The sequence below is a fragment of the Danio rerio genome, chromosome 8, assembly GCF_052040795.2.
Source record: "Danio rerio strain M-AB ecotype USA chromosome 8, GRCz13ab, whole genome shotgun sequence".
Classification (NCBI taxonomy): Eukaryota; Metazoa; Chordata; class Actinopteri; order Cypriniformes; family Danionidae; genus Danio; species Danio rerio.
The window spans coordinates 35113293-35139070 of NC_141028.1; the positions used below are offsets into that span (position 1 = coordinate 35113293).

The following is a 25778-nucleotide window of genomic DNA, read 5'->3' on the forward strand; positions in this document are numbered from 1 at the left end:
ATCTGTCAGCAAGATTAGAGAGACTAAAATAAGTTTGTGAGGATGGGACACAACTGAAGACTTCTAATCAGACATGTTCAGACAGCAATGGGGACATAAGAAGATGTTTATGTGCCACCATTTTTTTTTTCCTATAAAGATTACATAACTTTACAGCAAATGGCCGGAAATATGAAAATACTTTGTAAGCACAAATAAGACCGATCCTATGTAAACAGCTCTCAGATCCTCTCTAATGCCTGTGTTCAGTTTAAACAGTAAGAACATTAAGGGTTCTGTCAAAGCTAGGAGAAAAAGAGAGATGAATAAGGAGTGACATCCAGAATTTGCAATGCGAGCTGGCTATTAGTTGAAAATATCTATGTCGACCGAGGGGTGAAGTCATGATGTGGACAGACAGATTGCAGGTTTCCTGTCCATTCGCTGACTTCATGGCCAAAGGTCTGTTATTGTGGTTACTGTGTATAAACAACCACAATAAAATAAACAACCTGAGTACTGTTGCATCAACCCTCCGTCCTCTACAACGAAGAGACAGTTTGACGGCAGGGATGTTAATATCAGTGGTAAAATGTTTCATTCAATAAAAATCCCTCAATTAGTGCTAATACTCTGAAAATCTTCCTAATGTTAAACATAGATCGTCTCAACCTCTGGCTGTCCTCCCAGAATCTGTTATAAAACAAATCTAATGAGTACTGCAATCTTCTTTTCTCCAGATAATTTCTTAAAAACCCTGCTGTCAGCTTTGCATGTTGTCCGTGCCATGATGATATCAGGAAACATTTTGAACTGTTTTGGATAAAAGAAGAAGTATACAATTTTAAGATGGTTATTTATTTTTATGATCGTGGTCACTAATAATTGTAGCTCTTAAGACTGCTCTATCATACAAAAATTCTCACAGAACTGCTTGTCCGTGTTTGCACATTCCAGACAGATTGTCAGTTTGTGCAATGGCAGTGAACTCTTGCTTATTTTTAGTGACTCTTCATGCAGTCAACAAGTGGCTGTTTTTATGAGTCATTCACAGAATCCTTTCAAAGATTTGATAAAACTCACTGATTCAATTATTGACAAAACAAGTGACAGTTTTAATAAGCGAGTCATTAAATCCTTTACTCAGTCAAGTCATTGAAAAATATGGTTTCAGTCAATGTAGTAAAGACACAATTGTCTTTATACGCCAGTCAAGGAATCATTTATTAGAATTGATTAAAGATTTGGTTCAAACCCATGATTTATTCTTGAATAACCTGCCAAGCGTTGCTGAGTTTCATTCAGCAACAAAATAAAAAAATAAAAAACATTTTAAGTGAGTCACCGAATCATTCACTTAACCCAAAACCCTTTGAGGAACAAATTTCCTGTTTTTATGAATGAGGAATTATTAATTCAAATGATTACATTTACATTTAGTTATTTAGCTGACACTTTTGTGACACTTTTGACAATTGAGGAGGCATTCAGTGATTCAACAAGAAGAGGCATTACATACAAGAAGTGCTAGTTATTAAAAGTAACTTGTTTGTGCTAGGAGAAATTAGTGCTAGAGTAGGTTTTTTTGAGAGAAAGAAAGTGCTTCTTATAGTTTTGATATTATTTACAGAGGTTCAGGTGGTCTTGGAAGAAATGTGTTTTTAGTTGTTGCTTGAAGTATACCAGTGCATTCGCAGTCTGTTAATTCCACCAGCGAGGAACATTGATTATTAAAAAAAAAGACCATTCATGACTAAAAAGTGACATTCTACTTGTTTTCCATTTAGCACATTAGTCAAAAATATATTGATTTATGAATTAATATATTGAATTATGAATTAAATGCTAGTTAAAAGTATAGTTATCTTCACAAAATAACTATTGTTTAAGAAATGTAAAACACTAAAATTAAGTGTGTGTGGTATATGAAGCTGTGCATTAGAAAAATATTTCAAGTATACATACAGTAGCCATGTCCAACTAGATTTTTTTTTAAATCTGTACATGTGTGTGGAGATCAGAGAACGTGGTTGCAATGTGTAAGAAAGGTGTCCAACAGTAGCAATCTATAACTTAGCCCACCATCAGCTTTTAATTAGAGTGACCAAAGGTGAAACCCTCTTAGCAAAAGTGCTCAGCAAAGCCTTTGCTGCTATCTGTACTTCCATTGCTTACTGCAAGTCCTCTTCCAGACAGTTTAAGGCTGCTCGCTGTGTTTGAAACATGAAGTAAACAGCACAAAGTGGCTTCAAGTCATGAATATAAAAGGCCATGTGTTGTGTCATTACAGGGCTTCAAAAACTGTAATTTATACAACTGGTAATTGCACTGTGAAACAGTAATTTAATAATAATTCATGTCACACCTTCTTGGTGACTGAAAAATGTGTTTACATAAAAAAGCAATTAAATTGCATTTAAAGTGAATTGAAAAATGGGCCCACAGTCTCAAGATGAGATTTAAAAAGTTTTAAGTCAACTTTTGTTTGACAGGCTCAATGACAGGATTCTGTGCAACCATGAAAGATATTCACATGGCCATTGGTGTAAAGTAATTAAAAATTGTCAAATTGTAACTAAGTCTCATTTTCTCAAGAATTGTACTTAATTAGATAGTTTTAAAATTAAACTTTTAATTTTACTTGATTCCATTTTTAGTGTTGTATTGGTATTTTACTGCATATTTCCTTCAATCTACAATCACTACTCATTCATTCATTTTTTTTTTTGGATTAGTCCCTTTATTAATTTTGGGTTGCCACAGAGGAATGAACCACCAAATTATCCAGCATATGTTTCACGCAGCGGATGCACTTCCAGCCGCAACCCATCACTGGGAAACACCTATACACTCTCCTTCACACACATACACTACGGACAATTTAGCTTACCAAATTCGCCTGTACCACATGTCTTTGGACTTGTGGGGGAAACCAGAGCACCCGGAGCAAATTTCACACAAAAATGCCAACTGACCCAGCCGAGGCTCGAACCAATGACCTTCTTGCTGTGAGGTGACTGCACTACCCACTGCGCAACTGCGTCGCCAGTCACTACTATATATGTTTTTTTCTCTTGTCTATGATATTTGGCTAAGTAAAATAATCAGTCCTGTGATTTCCATGCATTCAAATTGTGCACAAAAACATTGCATCAGACAGACCTTAAGACAGTCTCTTAATAATGCAGCAAACAAGTACAGTGTGGAAGCATTAAAAGTGTCCATGAACACGCAAAATCATTACACATTATGACTGAATTCACCAAATTCTAATACATTATATTTATTTTTATTTATATAGTGCTTTTTACAATGATAGTGACCAAGATTTTGTCAAAGCAGCTTAACATAGGTGACGAAATGAGTGTAAAAGGCATAATATTTCAAATTTTGGAACATTTCAGCAATTCAGGCAGGCAGATGAGTAGTGTATAATGTAATTAACCTGGAACCGCTCTTACTGATGGTCAAGAGTTTTGCGTCATGACCGAAAGGACAAGATCTCGGATACAAGCGGCTGAAATTAGCTTCCTTTGCAGGGTGGCAGGGTGAGGAGCTCTGTCACCTAGGAGGAGCTCGGAGTAGAGCCACTGCTGCTCCACATGGAGAGAAATCATCTGTTTTGGATGCCTACCTAGGGAACACTTCCCTCCTCTCCAGGCATGTCCCACCGGGAGGAGGCCTTGGGGAAGATCCAGGACATGCTGGAGGGACTATGTCTTTAGGCTGGTCTGGCAATGTCTCAAGATCCCCCCAAAAAGCTGGAGGAAATGTCTGGGGAGAGGGAAGTCTGGGGTTTTCTCCTAAGATTGCTGTTCCCCGCAACCCCGCCCTGGAAAAGTAGTTGAATATAAATGAATGAATGAATGAATGAATGAATGAATGAATGAATGAATGAATGAATGAATGAATGAATGAATGAATGAATGAATGAATGGAACTGCTTCAGTTCAGATTAGTATAAATGTCAATGTTGAAGTTTAGTTTAATATAGTAAGATCAGTATAATGCAAATGTCACTGCTGAAGGCCGATCTACTGAAGGGCAAATCCACTGATGTACCAAAGAGAAAAGGCCTTACACAATAACTAAATGCACTACAAATGTTATGTTTTCAAATGCATGTACAAATAGTACCACATGAGATTGGTTTGCTGGTGCCAGCTGCTGGACACTCATAAGTGTTAGTAAGGAATCAAAGTGCATAACCTAAGTGTTTACATATTGTCACAGCTAGAATATTGCATCTTAGGTTACACAGATTTCACTGTGCATGTAAACGGATCAGCCTGCTTTTTTGTCAGTTTATTATTTGTGCATATGTTAATGCCATGTGTTCTCAGATTTTACATTTTTAGTCCATGAATGGCAAAATATTTTACTTACACTTAAAAAACACCTTTGATCTGCAGGGTATGATGATTAATAAAATACTTTTAGTAGTGTGACTTTTAGAACAGATACTCTGCTTACAATACTGCTGTTTGCAAGTAATGTTTAAGTTTTTATACTTTTTACACCACTGCATGAAGCCCATGTTTGTACAAGGGAAAACTCTAAGCAATTAAAAAAAACAACAACACATGAACTGGTCCTAATTTAAAATCAGTGTATTGTGACCTTTGTTAGGCAAGGTTGCACATGCCTTGCACAATGCATTTTATGTAACAGACTCTTATAATCAGAGTAATTTTTCAGTGCTTGTATGAATCAGAATGACATCAGATTTTCCATTCTCCCTTAGCGATGTTCAAGCCTGTGGCAAGGTTCAGATAACCAATTGCTGTCATCAAAAACTAACTCATATGGCAGCTCACCAGAACAAACTCATGCCAGGACACCCACAATGACCAAATAATCCATTCAGCAGCATTAAACAATTTGTGTCACCCTACAACTGAAGCAGCTCCATTATTTAGTGGGATATTTGGTTTGGAGCGAGGTTGAGGTGGTTAGAACTGGCTTGCTCATGACAAAAGTGGTTACAGTAACTTTCTGATTAAATTGATTGAAACCTATGAATTCGATCTATTGCAGGAAAGAGAAATGTTGAGGATGAACTGATTCACTAGAATGAGTCAAGCGTGCACTCTTTATGAAAGAGAGAACATTCAGAGAGAGTGCTTGACTGTGATTCCAGTCCAGAAGCTCCGGCGAAGCCAAGAACGTCCAGAATATGGGACTAAAGAGCCTCATAATCCCCCCGCTGTGAGGGTCAGCCACACTCCTGTCTGCTTCTCCATCAGTGCTGGAGGAACACAGGGGCTTGCCAGACCATTTCTCCAAGTGTAACCTAATCTCTTTCCAGAGGTCAAGAGCTTCCATGGCTGGGTTAGAAACAGAGGCAGCTCACTAACTCTGTAGTAATGAGCTCAATGCCGTGACTGAGGTTGAGTGAGGTGCCAGATCTTCTGTCTAGATCATTTAGGGTTGTGTTAGTTTGGTTAAACTGGGACTTTTCAGATAGACATTGGGGGAATTAGACTCCCAAAGGCCTTCAGAATGGAATAAATATACACTTATTCCACTGAGATCCATCAAATAGAAAATGTGATTAGTATGAGGAAAGATGTTATAGTATGATTTTGTTGTAATGTGGATGATAATTATTTACCTAACCAAAGGGTCGGTTCAAAATAAGAATATCTTCATATTTTCATTGTTTACACATCTGAGAAAAGTGTTCATACTGAAGACATGTAACCAAGCTGCTTTCTGTTGGTCAAGTGATTTTAAATAAGATCAATATACATGTGCCAATTTCTTCCTTCTCTGTCTTATGTATTTCACAGGTGTGTGTGTGGTCATGGATGTTCCTTCACTAGTATGTCTGGTGTTGCTTCTGGCAAGTGGATGGTTTCCTGAAACGGAGGGCAGCCCTCAGGAGTTTGACAGCAGTGATGAAGGTCCGGAAGTTGAATTCCTGTCAACCACTCGCACACGAAGGGCCCCTGAGCCTCCTCCACAGGACAAGTGTTCCTACACCTTCATCGTACCCCAGCAGAAGGTTACAGGAGCCATCTGTGTGAACTCCAAGGAGCCTGAGGCAGTGCTGGAGAACCGTGTCAACAAACAGGAGCTGGAACTTCTCAACTCTGAACTGCACAAGCAGAAGAGACAAATTGAGACTCTGCAGCAGCTTGTAGAAGTCGATGGTGGCATCGTCAATGAGGTGAAGCTTCTGCGCAAGGAGTCCCGTAATATGAATTCCCGAGTGACACAGCTATACATGCAGCTGCTGCATGAGATCATCCGCAAAAGAGACAATGCACTAGAGTTGTCGCAATTGGAAAACAAGATCCTCAACCAGACCTCTGAGATGCTGCAGCTTACTAACCGCTATAAAGACCTGGAGCATAAGTATCAGCACCTTGCATCGCTGGCCAATAACCAGTCAGCACTCATTGCCCTTCTTGAAGCACAGTGTCAGAGGGGGCCACCGGTACCCAGGGTACCTGTACAGCCTCAGCCACAGCCTCAGCCTCAACCCCAACCCCACCCACAACCCAGACCCTCACCACCCCTTAATAAGCCCTACCAGCCACCTACATTTAACCGCAACAACCAGATCACTAATGAGATCCAGAGTGATCAGAACCTCAAAGTACCTCCCGCACCTCCACCCACCATGCCAGGGGGAACTCACAGCCCTTCCACCACAAACAAACCCTCAGGTGAGTCTCAGCTTCATCCCTTCATTTGTACATATGCTTACTTATTATTACGATATTTGCAATTCTTTAAATGATTTTAATATAGCTTAGGCTATTTTATCTGACATTATTGTGTTAAGCCTACAAAAGTGGACACGTAATTTGTAAAGATTTACTTATTTCTGTTGTATTCATATTTGAATACAAATATGTATTTATTATCTCCGAAAGAAAGAAAGAAAGAAAGAAAGAGCTGTGAAGCGAGCGCTCTTTTGCCCGGTCTCTCACACATATGCATCTAAACGCGCACGTTTCATGCACAAACACACTTTTTAAATGTGACAAAAACTCAACAACTGAAAGTTACTGGCTGCTGTGTCTTTAATGTGGTGTAAAGTTTATTATGCATTACCAAAAAACAAGGAGGATGCAGTAAAGAAATATCACCTTTTAAATTAAAACTGCTTTATTATTTTATGCAACACCTTTAAGTTTAAAAGAGAAACATAAGGGCGATTGTAAGCAAAAAAATAAATAAAAAAATAGACTGTAAGGTGTTGTATGGAATTTCGTAAACTGACCAGTAGCTGTGTTTTTTTCTTTCCCCTATATTTATTTAATATAATGATGGAACTTGCGACCTTAGTTGGCTAACAAGGGTTTTCTGAAACAAACCTCTGGGTGGGCTGTTTAATTTAGGGGGCATTTGCTCAGACTTGCCCGACAATGGAAAAACGGTTGTTCCTTGCGCAACCTGGTGGATATTGCATGAAGCACAAAAACATTTTTGGTTTCTTTTAAATGAAAAGGTGGCCTTTGTTGCTGCAGCACAGCGTGCGACTGCAAACTCTGTACAATGTGACGGGAAAAAAACTGAAAAGAGAATAAAGGAGCAAAAATACAGTAGTTTATGAACTGTCAATATACAGCATACAATAACTGTTCTGCATAGTGTATGTAATGCGTCTGGTAAAGCATTTGCCAATTGAGTGCATAGACATTGGATCAGCTAGGGCCAGGGCTTTTAATTCCTAAATCAGCTGATAGCATAAATTGATTAGGAGGCCTGCTTGAACTAACCAATACCTGCAATGGGGAAATTCATTCACTTGTGACGAAATCAGCTGTTCGCAAATTCCATTGTGTGTTAAATTGGAGACACACAACATGTGGGTCCCCATGATTGGAGTTGGAAACCACTGCCCAAGGATCATTTTCTAGGTATATTTGCTTCACCAGGAGGAACTGATGTTTGCAGGTCAATAGTGACGTCAAGCCCAGCCTTAAAACTGATGGGTCGAGGTCAAAGCTGTGCCTTTCTTGCATGCAGTAGTATCTTGACAACAGTATGAAATACAGACATAAAAGTTACTGTATGTGACTGAGCAGAAAAATGTGGGCAAAAGGCATTTCTATAACTATCTTAACTACAAAAGATATAAGTTAAAGCAAACACGCAAAGCAGTAGTTAGTGGTTGTTACAGGAATTACTGTATGAAAAGGTTTGATGATTTGTATTCTCGAGTAGCTTTCAGTATTTCTCACTCAGACCTTCATCATAATTCAGCACTGCCTATCAGTTCATTCATCTCAAATTCTCACTGCACTGTGACTCCCACATAAAGATGCAACAATAAAGCATCCATTGTTGTCTCAGCTTTGAAATGTCAACAATGAAATCAGCCTGATGATGCATATCATAAACAATATTTTGTGTTGGGTCACACCCATAGGTGGCATTATACTATTTGCTTTTAATAAAACCTTTTATTTTATTATTATGAACATAGAATAACTCTTCGTTATCTCAGTCAAAGGGACATTTGCTTTTGTTTTTGTTCTACTTTTTTGAGATCTGAACCTTTATTAGTTAATAGTTCCGATGCTCACAATACTGCAATGCTATTATATTTTATTTTGTGTTTTATTATACCATCTACCCCAACACCATCATATACGTCTTGCCTATTTCATATGTAAAACTAAGCAATACAGTGAAAAGGGGGAAGATTTCAGTGGCTGTTTCCAGCCCATCTGGTGACATGAGCAATTTCCTGACTAGGTCTGCCTGCATTAATAGCAGAAGGTTAAACAAACTGTCCGCAATGAGAGTGAAGCTTTCACAATGGGACTACAGTACAGAAAAGAGCCCTGGAGAGACATATTCTGGAGAGAATACAAAAAAGTGAAGGAAAGAAGAGCAACAGAAAAAGTCGTTGAGAAATGCCACCATAGGCTGCATTTACATATTAAAGTCTACATGTCTACCTTTGTTTACCTTGCTCTGTGCACATATTCTGTGTGTTTATCACACAGAAGACTATTTAACACAAAAAGAGCACCAGAAATTAATTATTAGATCCAATTCATATGGCCAAATGTTGGATATGTGCAGAGGTGTGGTGTGAGAAGATGCTGGTTAACTACATTTATATACTTACAACCCTTTACACTTAGACACAAAATAAAAATATTTTTGCTGCTTGTTCAAACTAATTATTTATACAGATAACAAACATGTGCTTATTTATTTGAAACAAAAATATAGTAGCATTAGTAATAGTAATGAACCTGGTCTCTCGGCTTTCGCTTAATTTACTTTTGTCCAGTCAGGCGCCTCATACATGACATGTCTTCTTTACAGTGATTGGTTATAACTAACGTAATGCACAAATGCAAGTAACGCACAAGCGCATCATATTGGAACAATAACGGGATCACTATATTTAAAAAGTAATGCATCACAGTATTTGTTACTGTCAAAAGTAATGTCTCTACAGTAACGCATTATTGCCCAATACTGGTTGGGACACCAAAAAGGAACTGTGTGCAACCCGATATTTTTTTTGTGCAACTTTTCTGATTTTGACTGTTATTTAATGATGTGCATCTTCTGTGACACTGCTTTGGTACATCAATTATTGTAAAAAGCGCTACAAGTAAACTTAAATTGAATTGAACTCTTGTGCCGACAACATCAAACAAAAATGGAATTAACTTTAGTTTGAATGAAATCATAAAAATAATTGTGTTGCAATGATGAGAAAGGAAGAAATAAAAAGAAGACAGGAGAAAGATCAGCACAGGGAGGAAAGCAGCAGTCTGTTAAAGTGAAGTCATTTATTCCAGACATGGATGACCCAGACATCCCACACAAACACAGAGCTCTATCAGTTCTTCCTGCTAGAACGAACTGGCCTGCTGATGGATTTGCCAAGTTGTTTTAACATGACCCACACCACTGAAAATCTGTAAGGTCTCTCCATTTCCCCTTCCTCCCTTCTTCCTAGCATATCTTCACTTCACTGGACTTGATGGATTCATGTTCATCTCCACTTCACCACCTCATTTATATCTGCAAATGTTAGCAAGGACCTTTGTACAGAAAAGCAGATTGTCTTTCCACTGTACTTCCTCTTGAACAGATTTTGTTTAAGATCTTTTTCCATTTCTCCATGTCATCTAAACTTTAGTCTGTCAGACAGCTGTCTTTGTCAGAATCTCTTTTTTAAAAAGCCTCTAAACATATTTCTAAATATCAACATTGTACAACGTGACAGGAATTCAGAGGTCACAATTCTACTCGATGAAATGATCGTTCTAATGGGAAACAAATTTTTTTAATGATGCACCTTTGAACCTGCTTTTGGCTGTTCTTGTGCTTATTTTTCTGTTCTACAAATAGTTGTTTTGGCACTCATTTTGCATCAAGTGGCAAGTTTCCTTAACATTTAATGTTCTACAACCAATTAAACAGAAGGGGGTTAGAAAGAAACGTTTCAGATTTGCTGACAAGCAGACTTCTCTGAGGGAGAGCAAGATATCAGTGGCTCCAACATAATGAGAGGAAAAAAAACATTTAAAAGAAAGGTTTTCATTAAGGTTCATGAACAGAAACATCATGTGCTCAAATTTAGGCCAAAAGTGTCCAATTAAAACTTTAAACTTTATTTACATTCATTTGATTTTGAGAGTATACCGATACAAAAACCCGATCCGAGACTTTCTTAATACATAAAAAAAAAGAAGAGTGAAGAAACAGATTCAGGATCCAGATCACTGTATTTTTAACAAACAGAGCACTTCTGTGAAGTAGCTTGAACAATCAAGTAATAAATTGTTCCGATTCCGATTCCGATCGAGTCTGAAACTGCGTGATCAGGCCCAATTTCTGATCATGTGATAGGATCTAGACATCCCTAGAAATAAGTTAAAGTTTGAGGGAAAATCCACTGATTATGTTTTATATGTTTTTCATTAAATAAACAAGAATTGCATAGATCAAAGACAGGGGTCAATCATGATATGTTTTTACGAGTCAATGTTAATTTCCATATTTAATTTATTAAAGTTGACTTTACTATTTCAAATAAAATATACTAAGATTGGAATGTTTGTGAAAATAAAATGCCTACAAATATGAGCGAAGTAATGTTTCATTACCATGCAGAATTACAGCTAGGTTAATCTAAAAAAATAAAACAACATATTTAACCTAAAATGTACATAACAAAATAGATTAAAGAAATATGCGGTCAAATAATAAATATTTTAAATTATTATAAAATGTGTTTTCAAATAAGTTAATCTATTTGTTTAAATGACAATACAGTGCTTAAAAAATGTTTAACATGTCATCAGGTAAATAAATAAATAGATAAAAAATAAATAAATAAATAAATAAATAAACTACTTTTAAACTAAATTACATTCCAACTGGTGTCTTTTGTAAATCATTGTGAAAATTATTGATAATTATTCATTTGTTTTATGTAATGTCCAAGTGTGAGATATAAAAATTATTTTATAAAATAATAGTAATAATAATAGTAATCATCATCATCATCATCATCATCATCATCATTATCATAAACAAAATAGAATAAAAAATTACTTAAATTAAATGTAAATCATGGTAAAAATGATTATTAATTATTTATTTGTCTTTATGTAATGTCCAAGATATATAATGTATTTTATGTAATAATAATAATAATAATAATAATAATATATTAGAATAAAAAAAATGTAAATAAATAAAATGGAATAAAGTAAAAGTAATAAAAACATTGTAAAAAAAATAAGTAAAAATATAAATAAATAATATTAAAAAATAAAATTTAAAAAACAAAACAAAACAAAACAAAACAAAACATTCGCCCAATAAAAAGCAAGTTTCTCCTCAGGAATGGGAAGCCTGGAACAGATTCAGTTTTAGTCACGGTAAGGGGCTAATGAGCCCTGTCTGCATTGTTATCTTAAATTTGTCAGGTAGTGCGATGGCTCTTACTCTGGAATGCTGTGAAAATCCGCCAGCCAGACAGAGAAACACAGACACCGTCCGACTCAGTGGAGTGTGTGCAAAGGAGGCCATGTACCCAGCACATGAGCTCTTTTATTACAAACACAGGCAGAAATATCTCAATCGCTAAACAAAGTACTAAAATCAATGCGAGAAGCAAAACGGACTGCAGCAATATTTAAAGAAGCAACCACTGCATTTTTAAAACACCATTTGCAACAATAAAGAGGCTGGAGTGTCGATGAATGTCGAGCATGAGGTCTGCTTTTTATTAGCTACAAGTTGAGAGTAAACAGTAAAATGTTCCAGACTACTGTAAGTAAACCACAAGGCCTCAGCAGCGCTTTGGGATGGAGATGTAAGATACCTGAAAGGCTGTCTGCCAGATCTGACAGCATGGAGAGCTCAGTTAAGATACACAAACAATGACGGAACATGTGAGATCATCTGCATTTAGAGCTCAACTTTGAAGGGATAGTTCACTCGAAAATGAACATATGTTGTTGATTTACCTACCCTTAGGCCATTTAGTATGTAGCTTACATTTGTCCTTAATTTTTTTTCTCACTAAATATGGTTTTTAGTAAAAATTGTGATTCTTGGTGATTCATAAAATTTAAGTCAACAGCTATCACTTGAGTAAAAAAAAACATAATTAATACCTGTGTTTCCTGATGATATATTGATGTTTGATGAAGCTAAAAGATCAGTCTATTTTTGGATTAATATTAATGTTTTTCATTCATTTATTCATTCATTTATTAATTTTCTTTTAGGCACAGTCCCTTTTTTAATCCAGGGTCGCCACAGCATAATTAACCGCCAACTTATCCAGCACGTTTTTACGCAGCGGATGCCCTTCCAGCCACAACCCATCTCTGGGAAAATGAATGTTTTTATTATACTAAATATTGCTTTAATGATTTCTCTTTATTTTATACCCACAATGTACAAAGAAAAGTTTGTATAAACATTGTGTAGTTTATTGGAAACATATCTATAAACATGACTCTTTATAAAAAAAAATATCTAAATATTGTAACTATTGAAAAATATTGTCCAATTTAAACAAGTAATGCATATTACCTATCAAAAAGTATGTTTTTATATATTTAAGGTTAATAAATACATTAAAATGTTTTTGTAGATTTACAAAATGTCTTCATGGGCCATGATTGTCATAATATTTCAATTATTTTTGACATAAAAGCAATAATTTTGAAACATACAATGTATTGATGACTATATGACACAACCATTATTTTGTGGTCCAGGGTCACAAATATAACTACAATACTCAACCCCATTTTAGAATCTTCACACAAGAAGTGAAAATGTATTTCAATTTCAATGTCAAGTAACAAGAAAGCACTTAAAACATTATTATTTATGTCCTTTTTATGTCCCCTTACGTTTCTTTTTTTTCTTTGTCTTTCTATACTTTAGATTATTTTAAATTGAGTTCATAATTACCATAATATTGCTTGAGGTCAGGTATTAATCTTGTTTTGCCTGTATATGTTGACTTTCAAAGTAATATTTAGTTGCATTTTATGCTAAAATTATATAGAACTATAATATAATATAATTATATATAATTAAATTTTGTACTGAAAAAAGTAACCTACATTTTGGATGACCTGAGTTTGAGCAAATCAAGTTTTGTTTTTTGAAGGGGAATGTAATTACAGAAATAAAAATATTATTATAAATTATACTAAATTATAAAATTATAATTTAGTCCCCTTTAACTTGTTCAATGAACCTGTTCGAACTTATTTCTTCTGCTGTTTAAAATAAGATATCTGGCATCTTTTCACCATTGAAACAAAGAGGACATCAATGTATTCTTCAAAATATCCTTTTTGCTGTCTCTCAGGCTGGCCAAGTTGCTTTAGTTACAAAAACTCTTTAAACCTGCCCAGGTTGACCAGATTGGGAGATCAGTAAACTAGTTGAGTCTGGTTTAAGATGTTTCCTACCTTTTGTCTGATTTACTGAGAAAGCAGATCAGAGAAAGAAAATGTGTATTTGGAATCGGCAAATATTTTAAAGACAACTAATTTATAGATGGTCTTTTCATTGGAAAACGTTGGAAATTGTAGCCATCTTGACGCATCCCTATAAAAACACTACTCCATGCTGAGGGAATTTTGGAAGTGCTCGCTAATCTACTTGCTACTGCATTATTTAGCAAATGGGCCTTTCTTGGCATCCTTGCCAGCGTTATGTTTGGCTGGAGGAGCAGAGGCAACTTCCCAGGCCAGAATGGCAGCCAAGGTCAATCCTCTTCTTATATTAAGAGCTTTTCCAGCTGTGCCATGGAAGAACAAGAGAGAGGGATGCAAGGGGATCCCTGAGATTGACTTCCTACCATTATAGAGTTCAACTCTGCAGCAGAAGCAATTGAGTTTTCCTGTCTGTCACAGTGTCGTGTTGCCTGAGTGAGATTTGACAGCATTTTTTATTTTTTTTTGGTCAAGGTCCCTGGAAGGATTGCCTGGAAGCTCTGGAGGATGGTCACACTAACAGTGGGATGCACCTGGTGAAGCCGGATAACACCAATAAGCTGATGCAGGTGTGGTGCGACCAGAGACAGGACCCTGGCGGCTGGACGGTCATCCAGAGGAGAATGGATGGCTCCGTTAACTTCTTTAGGAACTGGGAGACATATAAGGTGAGCCACAAGAAAAACCTCCAGCCAATGATTATAGGACCCTGGCTGATACACCTACTTTTTAAACATCTTTTGTGTTCTAGTTTCTCTGTATCATGTTTTTGTGTGTGTGTGTGTGTGTGTGTGTGTGTGTGTGTTTTCTTTCATTGTTTACTTATTTGCTTGTTTATCTGTTTATTTATTTGATTATTTGATTATTTATTTAATTATTTATTTATCTGTTTTTTTATTTATTTGCATGTTGATCTACTTTTTTATTTTTTAATTAATTGATTGTTTATGTTCTTGTTTTTTCTATTTGTTTGTTTATTTATTTGTTTGTTAGTTTGTTTTTCAAAAGGCTAACTTTAATGGTTAAAATAAATGTTAGCAATCAATTCATTTTCAATTAATTAAAATCATAAAATACATTCAAATTTAGAATGATTTAACAGTGTGACAGTTATTTTTTAGGAATTTTAGGAACTCTATGAAAACATTTAATGTTTTATTTTTCTCAAATTTAGTTGTATACTAGTCCAAATTAAAACAATGAGCAATTACTCTTAAAATAAAGTTTATTATTATTATTATTATTATTAAAAATATATATATTTAGCAGGTTTTTAGCCCATAATTGAGTCTCTGTATTTATTTGTGTAAATGTGTGTAACTTTATATTCATTCAGTTTTTAATTATCATCCGATATATTTTATTTACAATAAAGTTAGTAAAGTAATATTTTCTGTCTTTTAAATATAAAATTCTCAGTTACGATACTCCCAAAATAATTCTGCATAAATCTTCAGATTTTTTACAAAATTCTCTGCAGAAAATAGCAAAAAATTGTTGCAGATTCTGTCTGGCCCTACCGATTACTAATACACTATTATATTATTTTCTATATAAAGTAAACAGTAAATGAAACTAAAGTGGTAGAAATCACACTACAATCTGCAATTAATATTACACAAAGGTAATCTCAATTAGCAATACAATATACAGTATCTATGTAATGAAAGTACAGTGTCTTTACTTCACTTATAGTGGCAAGCTCGACAAAGAAGTACATTTGTGTTCTTGTGGAAACAATTTGCTCACATTTTACCTTGGTCACTTAATGGCACATGGTCTATAACTCTTGGGCTGCTTCATATAAGCTGAACCGGATGGCAGTGAACATACAGACCCCTGAACGTAAAGCAGTTTAATGAGAAACACATGCCAACAGAAACTGCCACACTACACTCCAATGCCTCAATGCAAAGGCTAACTTAATTATTCATACAACATTACCATGATCTAAGTGTATATTTTGTATATGCAATAAATGTAATAAACAATTAAATTAAATAGATTAGCATAATTAGTAAATCAGATTAAGACAAGGCACCTTTCTTCCCCAATTTGAAGACAGTGATTTTAATTTTAATGCTTTTTGTTCTCCAGCACTGAGCCTTTTTTCTGAATGTTTACAATGTATTCTCAATAATGAAGTGATAAAAAGAGACAAAAAGCACTCTTTAAAAACCTTGAGATTCTAATATGTAATAGTAATAATAATAATAACAATAATAATAATAATAATAATAATAATAATAATATTATATGTACAATGTTAACAATTTTTGTAAATTACACAGTATTTAACTGTAATATGATCTGATCTGTAGGACAGTTATACAGTATGTTACTGTATTTTATTGTAAATGACTAAATTTTACAGTAAATATATACAATACTGTAAACAAATACAGCAAGATAATTGGTTCTGTCAATGTAAATACAGCATTTTTGCTTTAATTGATTTACAGTAAGTTACTGGCGAACTGCTGTTTTTTTTTTTTTTTACTATTTTTATCATCCTTTTAAACATTTTTTCGTATCCGCCCAATACAAACAAACATCTGTGAGCGATTAAGTGGTGGAAATTTATCTCTCATTTACCCGTTTCATACTGCTCATTCTGTGTGTGCGATAACTGACAACACTGCCACAGGTAATGTCATGTGCTCAGCAGACCAATACAGATCCGCACCTTTTGCATTTGGCTGCGGTTTCTAAATCTACTAAACTGTCCAGGATTTGGTTTTGCTTTCGTTTTCTAAGCTGTCATTAAATTTTGTGCACAGCTGTGAGAGCAAGAGAGACATTAAATAATAATTTCTTTAATCTAAACGACTCAGAAAAAGAATAAATACTCTGAGAACTTGGCTGCAGAATATTTGTCAGAAGATTATGAACAAATTTGTCTTATTTAAATATTCTACAGTATATGTTGTATTCTTGTAATTATTTTTTTTATTATTTCTTCCTCTGTCATTTATTTCTCATTTGCTGTATATTTAATTAATTTGATGATGTCAATATATTACATATGTTTTACATCTAAAATGGTTTGGCAATACTGTACAAAATGTCATGCCAATACAACCTGAACTTCAATGAGAGATAGAGAGCAGCAGATTTGACCTGAGAGTGGGTGCACATGGCTCCTGAATAGCATACAAGAGAAATAGTGGATTTTTTTCAACAGTCTTTTTATTAACTTTAACCCATTAAAAAGAAAAAGTTTAAAACAGATAATAGTAAAAAAAAATAGGGTTAAAAATCTAATTATGTTTCGCTTGTCACATATAGTTAACTATTTATGTACTGTGGGTAAAAGGTGTTTTGATCCGGCGACCACCACAAGTATATTTCAATCCTGTAGGAGAAACTGAATATACATGTACTGTGGGGGAAACCGGAGCACCTGGAGGAAACCAACGCGAACACGGGAAGAACATGCACAGTCCAGACAGAGATGCCGACTGACCCAAACTCAAACCAGACTCAAACCAAACTCGGACTCAAACCAGTGACCTTCTTGCTGTGAAGCGGCAGTGCTAAAAATTGAGCCACCGTGCAGCCCGAATTAAATAATATTAAATGGTTAATATATATATAATCTCATTCTCAACGTGTTCGCGCGGGTTTCCTCTGGGTTTTCCCCACAATCCAAAGACGTGCACTATAGGTGAACTGGATAAACTAAATTGGCTGTAGTGTATGTGTGTTAATATGAGAGTGTATGAGAGTTTCCCAGTATTAGGTTGCAGCTGGAATGGCATCCGCTATGTAAAACATATGTTGGATAAGGTGGCGGTTTATTCTGCTTTGGCGACCCCTGATGACTAAAAGGACTAAGCCAAAGGAAAATGAATGAATGAATGAATGAATGAATGAATGAATGAATGAGTTTTATCCAAATGACCAGCATTGTGCTGCCTTAAAGATTCAATTCAAATGTTAATAGAAACAAATTCCATTTGAATTATGAAAATCACAGAGTGCAGAGAATGTGACAAAGCATCATCAGAATCTTTGTCCACTGCAAAACAAAACAAAGTATTTATCACAAGAAAAGCTGGAACTACCAGTTCTTCATGAGCTCAGACAGAGATGTCTATCTGTCTGACAAAGATCATGCTGGTTATTAACAAACAAAACAGAATAAAGAAAGTCATGATGCGGAACAAGTGAAGACTGAGTAAATGATGACAGAAGCCAGTCATTTATGGGTGAACTATCCCTTTAAGGACATGAAAAAATAAATGTAGAGTAAAAGAAACATCTTGCTTAACCATAACTCAGAGGCAGGCGCTCTTCTGTTTTATTACAGCAAGGTTTTGGAAACATTGATGGAGAGTATTGGCTGGGTCTTGAGAACATATACTGGATAACCAACCAGGGGAACTATAAACTGCTGGTGACGCTGGAGGACTGGTCTGGACGCAAGACGTTTGCAGAGTACGCAAGTTTCCGTCTGGAGCCCGAAGCAGACTTCTACAGGCTCAGAGTGGGCCGTTATCATGGAAATGCTGGTGACTCTCTAACCTGGCACAATGGAAAACAGTTCACCACTCTGGACCGCGATCATGATGTATATACAGGTATCAGTCTGTCAATAATACCTAAATTAACCTTTTTTTGCAAATATGCAATACAGTGTCATTTATATAATAATAATAATAATAACAATAATAATAATAAAACATTACATATATTATCATTTATGTATACACACCCACACACATTTTAATATATATGTAATGTAAAAAGCAATTCTAAATTTTTATTAGTAAATGATAATATAATAAGTTTTATGTTGCTATTATTATATTATGTTTTGTATTTTTAGTATATCTAATTATACTAAAATATAATTAATTATTATTAAGTAATAATACTTTTACTATATCTAATTAATAATAAATGGTAATAAAAAATACATTCAATAATAAATATAACACAACATCAATAACATTATTGATATATAAGTATGTATTTACAGAACTACAAATTACTATTTTTTTCATATATATCGACATATACTTTTATTATTTATTGTTATTATACATGTTATTTATTTTTAGGATTTCATTTTTTGATATAAGATGATTCATTTAATATGATTTTATTTTTACTGATCTAGTAGTAATCATTTGACCTGCACACATTTAACCTGAAATAAATATTTTTTCAGGGAACTGTGCCCACTATCAAAAGGGAGGCTGGTGGTATAACGCCTGTGCTCACTCTAATCTGAACGGCGTGTGGTACAGAGGAGGGCATTACCGCAGTCGTTATCAGGACGGTGTTTACTGGGCTGAATTCAGAGGAGGTGCCTACTCTCTCAAGAAGGTTGTGATGATGATTCGACCAAACCCCAACACCTTCCACTGAGCAGGACACACAAATGAACTAAAAACTGGCTTAAAAAGTGCAATTTGATTAAACTGTGGTTTGATTCACACATACATACTAGGATGTGATATGTGGGGGAAAAAATAAATAAATAAATAAATAAAAAATAGTCTCTTGATTATTGTAAAGAACACCAAATGATCAGAGACTACAAAAGGAAGCTCTATATTTAAAGGATTAGTTCATTCAAAAATGAAAAGAATGTTATTAATAACTCCCCCTCGTGTCATTTCAAAACCCTTGAGACATTTGTTAATCTTCAGAACATAAGTTTGGATATTTTAGATAAGAGTCAGGAACCTTTTTTGAGCAAAGAGCCATTTCCAATTTTTTGGCAAATGCATTTTTTAAAGAGCCATTGGGGATATATATGATGCACCATATGTTAAGCAAGTCCATTAATTAATAAAGAACAATTTATAGAATTTCTTTCTTTTCATTATTCATGAACATTGTTTGAATCTTATGGCAAAAGGTTACCATAGAAATGTAAGTGGCATTCCCTTCATTGGTAGCGTGATTCAGGTAAATCCACAGTGCCGCATTGGATAAAACGTCCTTTTATTCTTATTCATATTCATTTCTGCTGTAAAAATATACAATAAAAAGGTCATTTTTAGTTTAAGGAAACTGATTTTTAGTGACAGTTTTAATTTTTTATTAAAGGGAGACAGCTGGAGAACCACATTATATTGGTCAAAGAGCCACATGTGGCTCCCGAGTCATAGGTCCACTACCCCTGTTTTAGATGAAATTATTTTCTGGATTTTGAAAGTCTTGTTATTGCCTATGAAGAGTCAAAGAGCTTGCATATTTCATCTAACATATCTCAATTTGTTTTCTGAATATGAATAAAGGTCTCTGGGTATTATAAAGACATGAAGGCGAGTAATTAAAAACAGAAAGTTCATTCTTGAGTAACTACTCATTTAAGTGCTAATTGCTTTAACAGAAAAGAAAGTGTCTATTATGTTTTTTGTTTTGTTTTGTTTTTACAATTGACCAAATGCATGAAACACTCATATGCAAGCTGGAAAAAACCTTTGGTGAAAGGTTGATGTGACCCTATATTCAATGGCATAATGTTCCTTAATAACCCTTAGCTTAGTTGTTCAAGCATTAAAAAGATGAAAAGACATTTAAATTTAAGCAGCATAAGGGCTAATTAATCGAAATCCACAGTAACCATGCATCTGGTCAATTGCTCTAGGAAGCAGTTCAAAAAGAAAAAATATATAAATGGACATGATGTGTTTTTTTCTCTCTAGCACAGTAATGTCAAATGAATTTTGTTCATCTTTAATATTCAGTGCAATTGTGGATCTGTTGCCTGTTGTTTTTGTGATTTATTTCATCAAATAGACCTGAAAATAACTCTGATTAGTATGTAAAATAAGACACAGGACATGCAATCCAGTGATAAGTAGCTTATGCTTTCCTAGTTTACTCATACTGTAGCTAAGAGAAGATGTACTTCCTGATGAAATGAATGACTCCTAATTTATTTCAGGGATATCATTTTTTAAATTGGTATAAATCTTGTAGTTTTAAAGTAAACATAATTAAACTTGAAAACACTTCTTAAAACAGTCACTGATTGCTCCATCTAAACTGTATTTACTGTGTAAATTAGCTGTTGGTGTCAAATGAGGAACCAACACACGTTTATGTACATATAAATGCAATATTGTTGAAAATAATGTGTCATTTGTAATATACTGTAAGTGTAACAGATTTCCCCAAGTACTGTCTAACTGTTGCAATAAAAGATGTACAGCTACAGGCTTTGTGTAGTGGTCCTGCTGTAAACTGACCTGAGATCAGGTGCTAAAGTACAAAAAGAGATCTTCCATGGTTTTATACAATTTTAAATCAACCAACCCTCTTGATTTTACTAATGTAAAAAAAAAAAATCAATCAACACTACTTTGGTATGTGTACATCTATACTTGGGAAATAACAGAGATAAAATATTATTGTTCTGTGAGGAGAGAAGGGAAGAGAGAAAGGCTCCGAAAGCAATGTTTTGGTCTGTCCATGTCCATTTCATGTGATTGCTTTAGAATTTCAGATTTGTGTCGTATTTAACTGCAAACAATTTACACATAAACTCACTTGTGACGTGTGCACAGACATATGATCTTCCGACCATCGAAATTTGCACGATGTATGGACACCTAAAGCCAATGGTCATCAACATTTTTTTATCACTGTAGACCAGTCAATTTTACTGCGAACCGGGGGGGTTAGGCTGCTAGGCGACCATCAACCATTTTCTCAGAGGATGAGCTCTGAGAGCTTACAAAACATTGTTGTAATTCCGATACAAGTTTTATTTATGTAGAAAATTTTAAGACTGCAGTGTTTGGGTGTTTTTTGTTTGTCTGAGATAATTAGTCTAATGAAGTGTATGTATTCTATACAAAGTATGAAGCTGATTGGTCAGTTTTTGTCACTTGACTTGCTGAAAAGGCACGAGCGCGTCATGCCACGCACCTCCATTGGAAATAACAAACTTGTGCAAACTCTAAAAAAGACACAATATGCAAAGACCCCTAAAAGGCTACCATCATTTGCGATCTCCAGCAGTTGATCTTCTTGTATAGACATAGTGGATTCACCTGATTTGTTGACAAATGGGTTGCGGATCTATTCCTTGGCAGCTTGTGGGTCCTTTACTGAGCCTTTTTTCACTTTGCAAAGAAACTTTCCAAAGACGTCTGTTTCTTACTCATTTTGCTGCTTGTGGGTTAAATTTGGGTGCTCAAGTGACCAAGATGCAAGTAAGAGAATATTGTCATTTTTTCAAAATAAAAGATTCTACAAAATAAAATATCGTTCAGACTCAGATAATAAATAAAAAGAAACAATAATTTCTTCTGCTGTCTGATACCAGTTGGTACCAATTTCTTCTGCTGCCCGGTACCAGCCAGCGGCCTGGTGGTTGAGCACCACTGCCATAAGCCATCTAACAACTACCAGTGCTGTAAATCCATGCAAATCCTTTGAAGATGGAATTGCATTTCATATATGGATCTGTCATTTTTTCTGTCATTTTAAACTCCTAATATATAGTTTTTACAACACAGAGAAAGCTGCACTCAAGCAGTTCTAATTGAGTTCACCTTTGAGCATGACCTCAGTGTCAAAAAATGATGTGCAAAGCTTAAGTATGCACTATTTTAGGTTTGTGACAGTGCATGCCTTATTATGCAATAAGAAGCTGATGTTCCAATGGTAATTGTGTTGTATTGTTTCTTGCAAAGACAGATAGTTTCATTGAACTGTCCATTTAAACTATTTCTGTGCCTGTTTTGTTCAAAGATTAAACACACCAGATTAGAGCGTGCTGAAAAAGTATTTGAGATCAATTGTGCAATTTTAAAACTGCATCGATATTCTCTCCTAAATCGATTCTGAACTAACAGCAGAATGTGCTCTAGACTAGTTTTAGTTTTTAACCACACACTCAAATTCTCACCAGTAAGACCACTTGTGTGTTTCGCTGAGTCATGCAAGTTGTCTTTTATATCAGGACATTAATGTAAATATAGCTCACTGCTGTATATAAATACTCCTGCAATTTACTTAAACCTTCTCTAACTTTATCAATTAATAATTTAGATTCAAGCGGTACTTGTAAAGAATTGAATGCAAACAGTATGGCTTGAGATGAAGATGTATTTTTTATGTTTTGGACTATCGGAATTCCATAAGTGAATGACGATAATTGACATATATTCCTGTAATATAATGTTTTTAATGGTGAAGGTAAATATTTCTTGTGTGTTTAATTACAGTATATTGAAATGAAAATGATATTGTTTTAAAATATAAAGTAGCAGTCTAACTAATGATGTAATGTGATTGATTGTGGAATAAAAGGGTGGAGTGAAAGGATTGTGTCACACACTGAGGAAGGAATTGTGCTTAAACGTCTGTGTTTCGTTTCACAGAAGAATGTAAAATAAAGGCTAAACATAGTAATTATTTAATGAGTGTGAATCATGACCTTCTGAGGAAATTAACGTTATTAATGAATAATTTAGATTTAAGCGGAACTTGTAAGGAATTGAATGCAAACAGAGTATGGCTATTTGCAAAGCATAGAGCGATGTCTTCGGTTAAAAAACAAACTCAGAATCGATTCAAGAGAGAATAGCGATGCATTTTGAAAATGCCATAACAGACGCAGAATCGATTTCTTGCCCTACACATAATTACCATGGCTCTGCTTGCTTTCCACCTTGCACTGCTTTGTGTGCCATGTGGGGCATTATGGGGACGAGCTGCTGCATCTGTCATCTTTCATTTGTGCATTACCAGTGAACACTTGGAAAACATTCCACTGGAACTCTCACACTAATTTGCCCTATTTAGTAAATCTGGCCCCTAGCGTTTTTAAACTGTGGTTAGATTTTAAGTCGTGCGCTGTGTTCCAGCATTTTTTGATACAAACCGAACTTGTTTATTTATATAACAAAACCAATAATACAACATCTATGATATAAATAAAAAAAAAAAAAGAATAAAAATGTAAAGTGCTTGACAAAATCTCAAATCCTTTCATTTCCTCTTTCCTCTGTCCCATTGGGAAATGGAACAGACCGCTGGAGAAGCCCAGTGGAAACTGATAGATAAGAAGTGACAGCCCGCACAATCTCAGCCACGTCAGACAGTCTTTCCGTCCCTGCGGTTTCAACTGCCTGCTGCTCAGAAATGGGAATATATTCCTGGAGTTCCCTGCAACTTAACCACAAGGTACCGGTACCAGGTACAATGGTTCCTTCCATGTGTCTTCTGAAAAGTCCTCTGTTGAGTGTGAAGCAGTTTACTGACACAACGCCAATAAGTAGCAGTGTGGATTATGTAAAGGAAATTTAGTTAATGAGAAGGATGTGTGCGGCTGGGAAAAAGAATATGTTATGCGTCAGCTTGATCCACATGTTTACTTTTCTTAAAAATTACAGCAACGGTCTGCATGAGCAGTGTTTTAGTCTTCTAGAAATGAACTCAGACAAAGTGAATGTTTGAGTTACAGCCGTCTGAAGTTATTCCTGACTGGCCTTTAAGTTATTCACATACCGCAATGACACAGGAGCACCTGGAAAACTGTGACCGTGAACCTCAAACATATGGCAATGACATAGCGTACAGTCTGTTGTGCAGCTTAAAAATCAACGTCTTAAAAAGCGCATCTCGTAAAACAAGACAAAGTCAAAGACACCTCCCTAACATTAAGCCTCCCGATGAGCTGGTGCTCATGGCTAACAGCTGGATTTATCATACGGACCTCACTTCTGATGATTAAGTTAAAGGAGTGTAATTGAGTGAGGGATATACATCCTGATCCCCATCAGAGTGACAATCCTGAGAAGGAATCCATTTCAAGTGCTGTCAGTACCTTTAGAGGAGACTGACAGCGCTTCCTTTCTTTTCTTTCTTTTTTTTACTAGTATTGTTACTATTAGTAAACAGTGGTTTACTGGAGAAACTGTGGGCCTGTCGTGACTGGAGTTTATTAAGGATTAAAAACATCTCAGTTAAAGATAAACTATATAGGGAATAGGGTTGTGTCGATAGACTATGCCATCGATGCTATGCTGTGCCTATTTTATGCCCCACTGAAAAAAAGTGATTGACAGGTGGTCAGTTGTTTGTAACTTTATTTATTTATGGTTTGGTTATGGGTAAAGCAAAGATCATGTGGGACAGGTAGTGAAAACGGTAGGCTACAATTAATTAATTCATTATGAATTAATTGATATTTAACAACCACTTCCACCCCCCGCCTACGACGGCGATGGCATGGTCCATGGCGATGTTTCACATTAGACATCGTACGATGCCAAATTGGTCAATACCGACCAACCCTAATAGGGAGTCAACACGATAGAAAATCAACAAATTGAAAAAGTAAAAAAGATATGCATGCATTATCATTCACATTACACAAAACCATTTCTGTAGTCAACTAACAAGCTGTGTCTATTATTATTATTATTATTATTATTATTATTATCATTAACAATAATAATAATAATAATAATTACATAGTGGATTAACTACGGCTGGGCGATAAAATCTATAAGTATCGATATTATATATTTACCGAACACCATTGTTAAAATCAATTAAAAAAAAGATTTGGCATGTAGTTTCGATATAAAGGCTATAGTTTTATTAAAATGTGGCTGCTGAGCTAGAGCCTTGGAAGCAGTGTCAATAAGCTTAGGGTGTACGTTTGTTAGAGGTCGCCAGAGTGGCTTTTTGGTTTCTTTTCTTGTGTATCCTAGCCACCAGTACTTCATCTGAAAGATTTTTTTAGCATATGGGTAATGTAGTCATTCAACTTTACAGTTTGTATTGTTGCAATATGTATTTAAACAATGATGTTCCTTTACTTGAAAGCTCAGATTTGATTATCATAATTTGTGT

The 25778-nt window shown here is 35.1% G+C and overlaps 2 protein-coding genes across 2 annotated transcripts in view; one reads left to right on the top strand and one right to left on the bottom strand.

The window, feature by feature from the left end:
• The window catches only part of ralgps1 (Ral GEF with PH domain and SH3 binding motif 1), a 191336-nt gene that overhangs the window by 113860 nt on the left and 51698 nt on the right, over positions 1-25778 (bottom strand).
• Positions 5686-21120, top strand: angptl2b (angiopoietin like 2b). Its single transcript, NM_001126478.1, is given in 4 exon segments — positions 5686-6653; positions 14418-14611; positions 18256-18526; positions 19120-21120. Coding segments are annotated over 4 exon segments (1560 nt in total). The 5' UTR covers positions 5686-5758; the 3' UTR covers positions 19320-21120.